The sequence below is a fragment of the Pezoporus wallicus genome, unplaced genomic scaffold (genome assembly GCF_028554395.1).
Source record: "Pezoporus wallicus isolate ANWC-B61680 ecotype Strahan unplaced genomic scaffold, APGP_CSIRO_Pwel_v1 contig_4161, whole genome shotgun sequence".
Lineage (NCBI taxonomy): Eukaryota > Metazoa > Chordata > Aves > Psittaciformes > Psittacidae > Pezoporus > Pezoporus wallicus.
Window position 1 is genome coordinate 1181642 of NW_026639584.1, and position 12421 is coordinate 1194062.

The 12421-nt window shown below is 43.4% G+C and overlaps 1 protein-coding gene across 9 annotated transcripts in view; it reads right to left on the reverse strand.

The window, feature by feature from the left end:
• Positions 1–950: 950 nt before the first annotated feature.
• The window catches only part of KCNIP1 (potassium voltage-gated channel interacting protein 1), a 398295-nt gene continuing 386824 nt past the window's right edge, over positions 951–12421 (reverse strand). For all 9 annotated transcript variants that reach the window (XM_057415102.1, XM_057415106.1, XM_057415107.1 and 6 more), the window contains 6 exons: positions 10462–10531; positions 7348–7418; positions 5324–5431; positions 4458–4562; positions 3827–3889; positions 951–1460 (listed from right to left, as the gene is read on the reverse strand). In XM_057415102.1, coding sequence (XP_057271085.1) covers positions 1413–1460; positions 3827–3889; positions 4458–4562; positions 5324–5431; positions 7348–7418; positions 10462–10531 — 465 coding nt within the window. In that variant the 3' untranslated portion in view covers positions 951–1412. The remainder of the gene's footprint in view (positions 1461–3826; positions 3890–4457; positions 4563–5323; positions 5432–7347; positions 7419–10461; positions 10532–12421) is intronic.

Sequence of the window (12421 nt, forward strand, 5' to 3'; positions counted from 1 at the left end):
TCCTTTGTGCTTTTGAGCAGCTGGAAAAGTCGGCTGTTCCCCTCCTTCCCTTGGTTTCTGAGCCATAAATCTGGGTACAGCAGCAGCATGCTGGTGTGTCAGCTTTAAGAGTCTTCTGCAAAGCAGGCTCTGACATGTTCCTCAGCTGTCAAATAATCTACTGGGCAAAATCCAACCACATGATTCTTGCTGTTTACTACTTAGAAAACCCAGCTCCCCAATCCAACGCTTATCTGGCATTAGAAAGTGAAAGGGACCTGTGCAATTCATGCAATTGCCTTGTAGGATAAAAGATTCTTCTACAGAAGATGTTAAACTACCCAACAGGGCATACGGGCCTGGCAGTGGATTCTGAGACTAACAGCAATTACGTTGATCCCAATTAAACTTAGAGAGCACTTGATGTGGAAACACAGCTGAATTATCTGGGCCCCTTCCTGCACTAAGAAAAATAAATCCGTAAAGTAGGCAATGCTATACTGTAACATCCAATGGAAAAATACATTCAAATGATGAACCTAGGAAGTGTGTGCCAAACTACACCAAAAGGACCATAGAACATGACCATGGCGCTGCTGAGATGCACTCTAGAGAATCACTTTTTGTTCCACTGCGTGCTGGACTGCAGAAGGTGGCCGGTACCAGTGCAGGTATTCATCTCCCTGTACCAGCCCTTATAAACTTGCCTGGTCTTGCAAGAACTTCCCATCATTGAACAGAATTTGTTCTGTAGTTTGATATTTATATGTGCAACACATGCTTATTTTTTTCTGGCCCACCCTGATGAAGATGATGATTCTCTGGTTAAATGTGGTCAGAAAAATCTCCATGGAATAGCATGTGGCACCAGTGCATGTGAGAGGAGAAGCAGGATCTCTGCAGAAATGGGGATATTGGCCACATGGGCTCTCTGCTTAATGTCCTAGGTACATACATTGTTCTTTTTTCTCTACAGACTGCCTTGGTAAATTTTACTTTTGTCAAAGCAGATTAATGGCAAGGCATCCATAAAACAATTTGCCCTATGGTAGTACAGACTGAGATTTTCGCTTGCAATAGATTGCTGGGTAAGCTATTGGCATGTGCTATCATAGGTGATCAAGCTTGCTAGATTAAAAGCAGGACTTGTGCCTAGCAAACAACACTGTGGATTACTCATTGAACTTCGAGCAGCAGTTCTCTCTTGTCAGGGTTTATTAAAATATTCACATGCTTCCAAAATGAAACAAAGGTCCACCGGTGTCTCCTGGGGAGAAGAGGTGGGATCGGTTGCATTCAGTTCCCATTTGGTTGGACATGTCATACAAAATCCTCACACACTGAACATGGCTCAACTGTAAAAAGCTTTCACCCGCAGGGAGATCTCTGTTACACAGAAAGTCTGTGACTCCTCCAGCGCTCAGCCAGCAGCCTTACATCACGTTCTCGAAGAGCTGTAAGGACCGCATGATATTGTCATCCTGAAAACAATGAGAACACACTTTTACAAAGGCAGCATGGACAAAAGTGACTTGTAACTTTGCATGACACGGGGGAGCTCTGCAGGTGCAACTGCAGGCAACAGCCTTGCTTTCATAATGCTTTCCATCCTCGATGCGCTGGAATTGATGCAGTGATCAGGTCCTGATTCAGCAAAACAGCTGTTTCTGACACCTTGGTCAGTTTGAAGCACGCAAACACAGGATCTTCTCAGATGCTTGATGAAGAAAAGCAGAACTCGCACTGAGCTTGTGACTGTACTGAGCACTCCAGTGCCCAGCTGCATTTCATGGACCCTGGATTTACAAATACGTACATAGCCAATAGGCTTCAGCAACCCAAACAGAACTGCAGGTTTGAGCTGATCAGCAGGCTGCCTTGCAGGACCACTTCATTCCAGAAATACAACCAGCTCAAACCCCAAATAGAGGGAATCTCAGCTTCTCTGAGGTTCCTAGATCCAAATGACAAAGCTGGGAGACACACAAGGGAAACGTCAGACTGTTTCTTATTAAGCCTCGAAATTGTACTTTGAGAGAATAACCAGACTAATACTCAAAATCATAAATGATGATTCCCCATGCTCCCGAGAATTAAATTATTCCAAAAGTTAAAGTAACTGCTTACCTGTGACGTGAAAATAATTTTCCACATTGAGCAACTTAAGAGCTCTATTGCAGCTCCTTCCTCTTATCTTATTGTGAGGCTGTGTCCATTTATCTCAGCTCTAACAGTTTGGTGGGCACTAGTACAAGACATCACCTTGCATGGGGAATCACTCAGCCTTTCTAAAGTAATGCAGGAGTTCACTGCTCATGAGCCATATCCTATGAGATGGCAGAGGTAAGCATTATAGTGCGCTGGGTTTTGGGTTTCATAAAGCAAAACCAGTAGGGCTTGCTCCCACCTACCACGAACCCGCAGGTGACAGCGCATCAGTCTGCAGAGCCCCTAGTGCAGGCGTGTCAACAGGAGCAGCCAGCTCTAGGGCAGAACATCAGTCAAACTCTATCACAGCCAGAAGTAAAGCTGCTTCAGTACTGAGACCACTAAGCACACACACGTACATGCAGGTAAGTTAGGAATGTGAGTAACACACAACACAAATGATCAAATTAAATACAAAGAAAAAAGAAGGCAAACAATCAGGAGGGACCAAGAATGAAGAACATGAAAATAATTACCCTTATATTATGCATCTGCTAACAAGGATTTTGCCTCCTGAAGTCCCTGACTAAGAAGCAATTTGGATGTTGCCAGAGCCAGGCTAAACACAGAAGCAGCAGGAAGCCAGCCTAGCCCTCCACAGTGAGCGTTTGCCCATTGCTCAGGTACAGGAGAGCTGTCTGACTGCAGAGCAGGGAAGATCTTTCCAGGGAAACTAACATACACAGGAGGCTGGTCTGTAATTCCTTGCACCAATGGAAACTTTCCAAAATGCAGAGGCCATCATTGTACTGATTAAATATTGGAGTCATCTCTAAGCAAACATTCACACAGTTAATTACAGTCTAAGACAACAGACGCTTGGCCCATTGCATGTTAATGCAGATGTTTGTCTTTGTGACACTGCTAAAACACACACCTTACATAAAGAAATAAAGCACTGTGATGAGGTGCTGGCACAGGGTGCCCAGAGAAGCTGTGGCTGCCCCATCCCTGGCAGTGTTCAAGGCCAGGTTGGACACAGGGGCTTGGAGCAAGCTGCTCTAGTGGAGGGTGTCCCTGCCCGTGGCAGGGGCTGGAGCTGGATGAGCTTTAAGGTCCCTTCCAACACAAACCAGGCTGGGATTCTATGATACTAGCAAATATTTATTACAGCCAACCCAGTGTATGGAATTTACAAAAGAGTTTATTGCCAAAACAGAAAAATAAATTAAAACTGTTGCTGTGATTACAGCATTTGCTCTGAATGGTTGTCCATGAAAACATCAAGTGGTTTTAGAAGCCAGCGCTGCAATTAGAAGCTTTTGAGAGACCTTCAGCTCTGGGCAGTTCCAGCAACACGGTGTCTGCTAATGTCACCCAGGGGCAGCACACAGAGACAGTATCAGCCTCTTGACAAAACCAGCCCCCCACCCATGGAAGGGAAAAGGAAAAAGACAAGGAAAAGACCTACGGGAGTTTCAGGGTGGTGGGAGCTTTTTCTGCACTTATCTGCTTTTCTACATGACCAGGTGCTGCAGCTCACTCAGGAAAATAAAAGGTTTCATGGAGCACCACCAGAAACTCCATTTTGAAGCTGCTTTTTTTCAGCAAGCAAAGGAAACCTGGGATCCCGAGCAGGATCTTGTAAATGCTGGGGCATGGGCTTGAGCTGTCATTGCAGTTATGATGTTGTCCTTACCTCCTGACACGATTCAATAAACTCATCTAAAGTTACAACACCATCTTTGTTTTTATCCATTTTCTGCAAAATAAAAGAAAATAAATAATTGTTTCCATAGCTAGCACTGCAGTTATAGTACAAAATCTGACTTGATGCAGCCTGGTTAAACCCGAGGCACTTTATGAGCCTAGGTTACGGACTCTGTCATTGATTTAATTTGCCAAACACTAAGGACTTGTTTACTCTGGCAGTTGGAGCACTTTTGAGGTCTCCAACTATTCCTTCATTGACATACACAGCAACCTCTGCCATTACTATGCCATTTATTTACTCACTGCCTCAACAAACAGCACCCATAGTCCTGTCTCACTTTATGGGCAGTTGAGAGAAGTACAGAAGTGCTGCAACACATGCACGGGCTTCAGACATGCTGGATATGACACATCCCAAAGCAAAGGGTTGGGCTAAGAGACACATGAGATGCCTATGGAGCCAGGAAATCAGCAGACACTGTAGTGTCAGGCTGAATGGATGCTAGTGTTTATTTCTGAATATATAGTGGGGCCTAGGATTGAACTTGGGGCTAACTTTATTGTAGAGTATATCAGTGCATGGTTCAAACAAGAAAAACACATCAAAAATCAAGTACCTGGAAGAATACTTCTACATGCTGCCTTGGTGCATCTTCCTTGAGCACTGGGTAGGTGTACTTTCCCATCATATCATAAATTGCCTTTACAATATCTGTCATTTCCTGCAGTAGTGTCATGCCAGCAACAACACAAAAGGAAAGATAATAGAAATGATAGTATATTTTTACTTTTTACTGCTCTTTTCTCCACCTTCCTGCTCCTGTTACAAACCAGCACAGAGAATGCCTGTACATGGGCATGAAGACAGACGTATCATCGTATACAAGTTCAGCTATAAAGAAGTGCTTCTTTCTGGCGGTGCCACGACTTGGCCATGGCCTTGCTGGAGGCTCCTGCAAGCATGGGCACACAAGCCCATGACCAGTGGCAGTAACTGCAGACCCTGCAGGTACACACACCAGTCTGACGAGACAGACCAACGTGTGTTTGCAAAATATCTGAGGTTACCGTGCTCAAACCCACGGCCCCACGCAGGGAACAAGCAATACCAGGGGAGAAGATAACACCACGTGACAACACAGGATTTGGGGGTGGTGTGACTGCATCCAGTTCTTCAACAGTATCTCCTAGGGCAACCATGAAACCTTTGTGCCTCAGTCACCAATAGCTACTGTCACCAGGTAGCCAGAAGTTATATTTTGCTCCTGTCTAAAGCAATCTGTTAAAGCCACTATAATATAGTAAAATGTCTACAAAATCATGCGTTATAAGATCACTGTGCGCTTAACTTGGACATAGATAAATGCTCAAATCCAGTCTGGTTTGCATTTAAACTAGCTGCATGTAAAATTAATTGTTCTCTGCAACAGAAACCAGTTGTTCCTCTTCAGCAGTCACCCTTGGTTGTCAGGAACAGCCTTACCTCCTTGTTTATGTAGCCATCCTTATTTATGTCGTACAGGTTAAATGTCCATCTTAGCTTTTCATGAGCAGTTCCCCGTAACAGAATGGACAATGCCATCACAAAATCCTGTTCGAGGCAGAGAGAGGTGTGAATGTCAAGAATATCTTTTTCTAGGTCACCTTCTTTATATAATGCCAGTCAAAAGACATATTTTCAGATATAGGTTATGGCTTTCAATCTCTTCTAACCCCCTTTCCCCAAAATGTGCCATCTCTGACTGAAATCAGTGGACATATTGCCCAGTAAGATACCCCAAGTACTGTCACACTACTAAATGAGTATGCGGTAACCATTCAAACCAGTAAAGCAAAGTACTCAACTGCAGCCAATGTAAAAGCCAAGCTTATGATATGGGTTAGGCAGCTTAGCAAGGCTGGAAGGGCAGGAAGACAGAATGGGTGCTGCAGCCTTAAGCTCTCCTAGTCCTGAAGAGAGGGTGTTGAAAACAGAAGGGGGGGGGGTAAGAACAGTTCCAGTCCAAGGCAGGTGGACTTAGAGTCTAATGTTGAAGACAGGGGCTGCTCCAGCTCCTCAGACACAGTGTGCTCCATCCACACTGATCATGCCCTAAACACTGCATGGATGTAAGCGTGGCAAAATATGTGTGGGGCTTTTTTAAGGGTAGTGCCCTCTGCTCCAGTGGCCATTTCCCTGCTGCAAGGAGTCATCACTCTGATTGCCGCTGCCTGGTTAAACACAGCTGGACCCTGACTGAGGAAGTAGAAGCCGTTGCTTTCTTACCTCCAGATCTAGGGTGCTGGTGAAGAAAGGAAGAAAACCCATGATTTTTTAACATGCCCATCTTGAGAGAGGTGGAGAGAACCCAAACTCCTCTAACACAGGGAGCCACAGGTTTTGTTCTCTGGCAAAATCTCTCAGACATGACCAGATACAATTCCCACCACTTGACTCAGGCTGGGACACAGCATTTGAATTGTATTTTCTTGTTTACAGCAAAGTTATTGCTTCCAAGAACTTTGATTTACTGTTCATACTGCATGGCAGCTCAGGCACTGCAAGCAGCATTGCTAGGGGGATTTGTTGGCACAGGCAGAGCTTCAAGCTAACAGAGCTTTACAGTTCCTGATACCTCATTTAATGCACTGGATCTGCCTATGTTCTCTCCATTAGCATGAGGCAGTGCATCACTCAGAAACCTTTGCTCCTTTTTACCAAGGCTCAAATTTGCTGAACAGTACAAAAAGTACAAACATGCTGATGCCTGACAACCACTAAAGAGGCAGGTTTGCCAGGAAGGAAAGCTCAGCAAGCTTTTTAAATACTTATCTAAGCATTTTCCCGTGTCTCAGTCTGTTCAGGTTTCTGGAAGATTCTAACTACTGAGTAGCTGCCATATGCAAAACTCCCACTGCAGCCATCTCTACAGAGACCCACATATACATATGATAACATTCCCATTTCACATTTGACAAATGAACAGAGTTCCCAGTGTTACCTGGAAATGACCCGAGTTCTTGGCCATTTGGCAGCAAAGGCAAGACTGCCTGTGATTGCTGGTTTTATAATCACAGTAAACTCGCTTCAAATCTATGAAATTCATCCTTTACAGGTGTGTGTGAGCTTGAAGTACAGCTGTTTGTAGTCACAGCAACAGGCCTTTTAGTTAAAGGTTTATAGCTTCCATTTGGTACCAAGTATCTGAAAGGCTTGTTCAATACATCAAATAACCTTAAAACAACCCGTATTCCAGGAATATACAAATATGACAGTTCAGACATGCAATGTGTGATGACTGCACAAGATACAAGATGTACTGGCTTTTCTTTGGTATCCAAATTCTCTGTGCAACTCCATCTGCATAGAGTAAAGTGAACCAGAATTTAAAATATCAACTGATTTTAGACTGAAACCTCTCCTGCATAATCCAATGACTCCTACTAGTTTACAATGAAGAATGGATGGAAAAGCTTAAAAATACAAAATGGAGAAAGGGGCATAAAAGGAGTATGCAAAACAATTACCTCAAACTTCACTGAGCCATTTTGTGCAGTGTCAAAAGCATTAAAGAGATAATGTGCATACATGCTAGCATCTGAAAAACACAAAGGGCACTCGTTGGTACAACAGTTCACTGTAACACATTATAAGGGGTCTAAACAACATTCCTTTTGCATAAAAACCAACCTTGTAGCAATGCCAGATATCCTATCAACCAGTAAATGTTAGCATGGACTTGCATAATCCCCATGCCCTACCTTAAGACAGCCTTGAAATGTAAGAGCGTTTATGACAGTAGAAACAATCTGGATTATGGGGCTGGACCTGAAATAATGAGTTAAAAAAACAAACCAAACCATCCAAGAATATCTCTGTGGCAAATGGAGTGGCAGCACTGGTCAGAAGTACAGCAGAAGTATCAAAGAGTGATTCCAGCGTGTGTGCTGCCTTCCTCTGCCTTCCTGCTTTGTGTAGAGAAGATCCCCAGGGACTGTCCAACTTCGGAAGGGTCTAGTTCCACTACCTTGAGTTTGGACCATGAGTAACAAAAAGCAATCTTATCTGAGGTATAGTTTTGTCTTTTTGAATATTAAACTGCTGATTTTAGGGAGTCCTTTCTATTACGAAGAACAGTTTCTATGTCCACGTGAAGGATGGCTGTTAAAGGGGAAAAATCAGTAATGGGAGGCAGAAAAGAATCAAAGAGGTGTATGACTGTAAGACCTTCCTTGGCCTGTTCTCTGCTCTGGAGGCAATTCACACTGATCTCCTTAGTATTAGAGCCCAACTACTCAAGATGGAAGCAACTGACATTAAATGCCCTTGATGATTTCATTGCCATTCTAGGTGCCACACATTTTTTGCCTCTTCTATTCTTTGCTTCTAGCACACAGCATTATTCAAGCCTGAGTCTCCCTATTCAGTGTATGGGCATTGAGGTGAAGCCTGGTGCCCTGTGCTAGGTGGGCAGGCAGGCAATATTACTTAGCATGTCCTTATTCTGATCTCTGTGAAATGATCAAGTAGTTTTACATTATTCAAATCCAGGAAAGTGTAACAGTAGGCAGAAAAATCAAATACTTCAGTTACTGTCACCTGTAAGGACAGAATACGCTGCCCTGCAAAGAAGAATACTCTCCTACATTTTTTTGATTCTGAAATAACACCTTCAGAATTAAAACACTTACGGGACAGTCCTAAAAGCTCCCATTAAGCTAAACAGTGACCTAAAAACATTAAACTAGATGCTTATTTTCAACAGGGTATAATATAATACTAAATTCCTAGTATTACTTGATGCCTGGTTAGCAAAAATGAAAACCTGTCAAGGATAGGAGCCCTATGTAACAAATCCATCACAAGCCTGGGAAGAGGCCACACAACGTTTTTATAACCCAGAGATGCTTTACTCCCTCTGGGATGTACAAGTTTACCAGCACAGAGCCCTACAGAGAGCCACAGTGAAAGGATCTCTGAGGCATCTGAACTCTCACAATTTATGACACTAAAGTTACACAGTTTGGAAACCAAGTGAAAGAAAACAGTTCAAAATACGAAATGGCCTGCTGCCAAACTGACATATTGTTAAGCAGGATTGAACTACCATCATCATTAAGGGAGGGTCAGAGCCCAAGGGAATGGAACACCAGAAAAGGGGTGAGGGTCTGTCAGGCTCAGGAGAGGTGGGAAAAGTTGTCTGTCCATGAAAAGATGAAGTATCTGTGCCTGCCTGTTTTTCACACACAGGAAGGCAGAAGTCAGCCGAGGTGTGTCACAAACGAGGCAGTACAGTTACTTGGGGCAAACTGAAAACACAAAATATATGTATAAATACATTCAGACCATACTGAAATTTAATGTAAACTTTTCATAGGTGTGCATCTTTGAGGCCATACATTTTGAAGCATAGATATAACATGGTTTGTCTTGAAACGTAGTTGAAAAAACACTTGTTAATGGCTTTCTGAAGGTACACGCACGTGCACACATAGGCTTTTGTAGAAACTTCAGCCATTATTCCACAATGAGTGCATTCTGCAGCTACTATAGAGTGGAATACAGAATCATAGGATCATTGAGACTGGTAAAGTCCTTTAAGATCATCAAGTCCAACCATTAACCCAGCACTCCCAAGTCCACCACTAATCCATGTCCCTCAGTGCTACACTTACACGTCTTTTAAACACCTCCAGGGATGGTGACTGCACCACTGCCCTGTGCAGCCTGTTCAGTGCCTGACAGCCCTTCTGGTAAACGTGTTTTTCCCAATACCCAGTCTAAACCTCCCCTGGTGCAGCTTGAGGCCATTTCCTCTTGTCCTATTGCTTGTTTCTTGGGAGAAGAGACCAATCCCACCTTACTACAACCTCCTGTCAGGCAGTTGCAGAGAGTGATAAGGTCCCCCCTGAGCTTCTTTTTCTCCAGGCAAAACATGTATTTGGAAAAGCCTCAAATACTGAATCTTTTACTGAAAAGCCACTTAAACCCATGCCTCATTTCTTTCAGTTTGAGACCAGCATCCCCACAGAACACATTCAGTTAGAACAACATAGAGATTATTGATGTCTTTCAAAGGTAAGAATATGTTGAGAGGTTTAATACAACACTTTGATATTCCGGTACATTCCATCACCCTGTTCTTAGTCACACAAACACTAAAGTGATCATTTCAGGTAGCTAGAAGTTCACACATCAACTAGGAACTGCTTTAAGAATTTTGGGAAGGTTTTGATTCATTTGCAGGCCAAAATGAGGGCTGGGATTCTCCTGTGCTAGATACTACATGCACAGCAATCCACAGCACACACAGAGGGGAAGTGATTTAGCTTTCTGCCGTCTAGAAAGTCAGTACAAAACACCCCATCAATCCCGTTTCCATCTGGGACTCGGGGAACAAAGAGCTGACAACTAGGGGCAATCTTTAATGTGGATTTGTCCATTCCTGTGAAATAACTGTTCAACTGCACTAAGTAATTTTATGACCTTGATGTTTGTGCTTCTGTTTAGGATCCTGCAAAGGTGAAGCTCAATCCACATTTCTTACACAGATTACCTGAAGGAGTTTTGCAGCCAGCTGGCAGTAATGAATGTTAAGGCATGCTTCAAGAAACCTGCCAGATGCAAAGTACTCTGCTTACCTCCATGAGGAAAAAACTGTGCATAGATCTGTTTAAATGCCTCTTCATTAACAACTCCACTAGGACATTCCTGTTGGAAAAACAAAAAGAAGAACAAATATCAAGCAAAAAAACCAACCCCAACACTGTAAAGGTTCATTTGCAAAACTCTGCAAGCCCAAAGAGAGCAATTAGACAAACAACACTGCTGTTCTCCCAGGGCTCTGGGCATGCAGGCTGTGCAGCTGGAGACATTAAAATCATTCCGAGTGCAGCTTCATCTCATGCTCTTGTTTCACCATTATTAACATTTCTTAGCAGTATTTTCGGCAGTGTTTAATTGCTGCTTTATAGGACAACCAGGAAAGGCACCTCATGCCTTCCGTCAGGTGAAACTTCCATCATATAATTACAGATAATGTTAGTGCCAGCTAACAGTGCATGGTCTGATACCTCCACCTATATGAATTCATTAATCATAGAATCATAGAATGGTTTGGGTTGGAAAGGACCTCAAGATCGTCCAGTTCCGACCTCACCCTAGATCATGTTGCCCAAGGCTCTGTCCAACCTCAATGATTGTCAGTCGTCAGTGGAAGACTGTATCCAGAAATGTGACACCAGCTCCATGGAGGCTAATGGTATGGACTATACTGGTAAGTCCATATGAAGAAGCATCAGTATCAGGCTGATAAACATTAGACCATTCTTAACCTGTTTATCTACTCAGTCTTCCATAAACTTCTGAGAAGCCAGACTGTGCCCACGCACATTTTGTAACCTGTGGGGTTATTTGGCTTTTAAGCTCTGGCACTGGAATGTAGAGCACTGCATTTCACTTCTGGCTGCTTCAAATGAGGGCAAACTCTTAAGAAAAGGGGGGCAGATTTTCTGTCCTGAACTTTCTGACCTACTAAGTAAGTAGCCCCATGGGGAAGGGAAAAGGGGATTGATGTCCGGAGGGCTCACACTTGCTCTACCTTCAGCCAAGCAAAATCCAGGTTGTTACCTCGTTACCTCTGTTCAGACTGAGACGTTGGGGTAGCACAAATAAGCTTGGGGATGAACACAAATGAGTTTGAGAGAGCACAGTGCTGCTCAGCCCCTATATTACATCTATAATGCCGATGGTAGCATTACAGGTTGTTGAATCTGAGATGAGTAAACTTAGGAAGTCTAAGAAAATCCCTTTGAATTTTTGACATAAAAAGCTGGAGGATGATTCAAGTCTATGACTTATTTATTGATGAGTTCTTTAGATACCTTTTAAGAACAAAAAGGACTTTGATAAGAAATTCTTCAACTATGAAAAGCCTATAAAGGAAAAGCAGCATTTTTCCAGCCTCTGATCTGCCAGTATCACCTGCTGCTGTGCATTCCAACCATGGAAAAGGACAGAACAAACAAGTGAAATCACTTTATACTGTGCACGTCAAGGAAGGAGAGCAAGGAGGGGTACTTCAGGTGACAATGAGGCAGTTCCTTAATCACATACCTGTTTGCTATTGAATTAGGGTGATTAGGTTGGAGTTCCTTGCTCCACTGCAGAAATCCTGTGGTATCCTACCCACTATGTAGGTAAAATCCATCAGTGATTTGAGAAGATTTGAGCTAAATAAAAGATAATTTGTTGCTTGAAAATCCCTGAAATGATCTTTTTCTCTGCATCTGCATGTCCTGACAAGTGCCCTCCCACTGGTTATGTTGAAGTGTCCCAAAGCTGGCACTGTAGCCTTCACCTGGCTGGGGCCATCCCTTCCCCAGCGGCACTGCTCAAGGCCTGTTTCAGAGCAAGGGGATAAAAGGACCAATTGGATTAGCTACAGAGGGGGCTGCAAGGGCTGAGCCTTGTGTTTTCATTTACAGACAAAGCTGACAAAAATTCCTGTTTAGATGAATATCCTCAAAATATGCCACAGCTCCTACTAAAGCAGCCAGTGCCTGTTGTCTTTGTCACGAGAAAAGTGGTTACTGCTCCGTC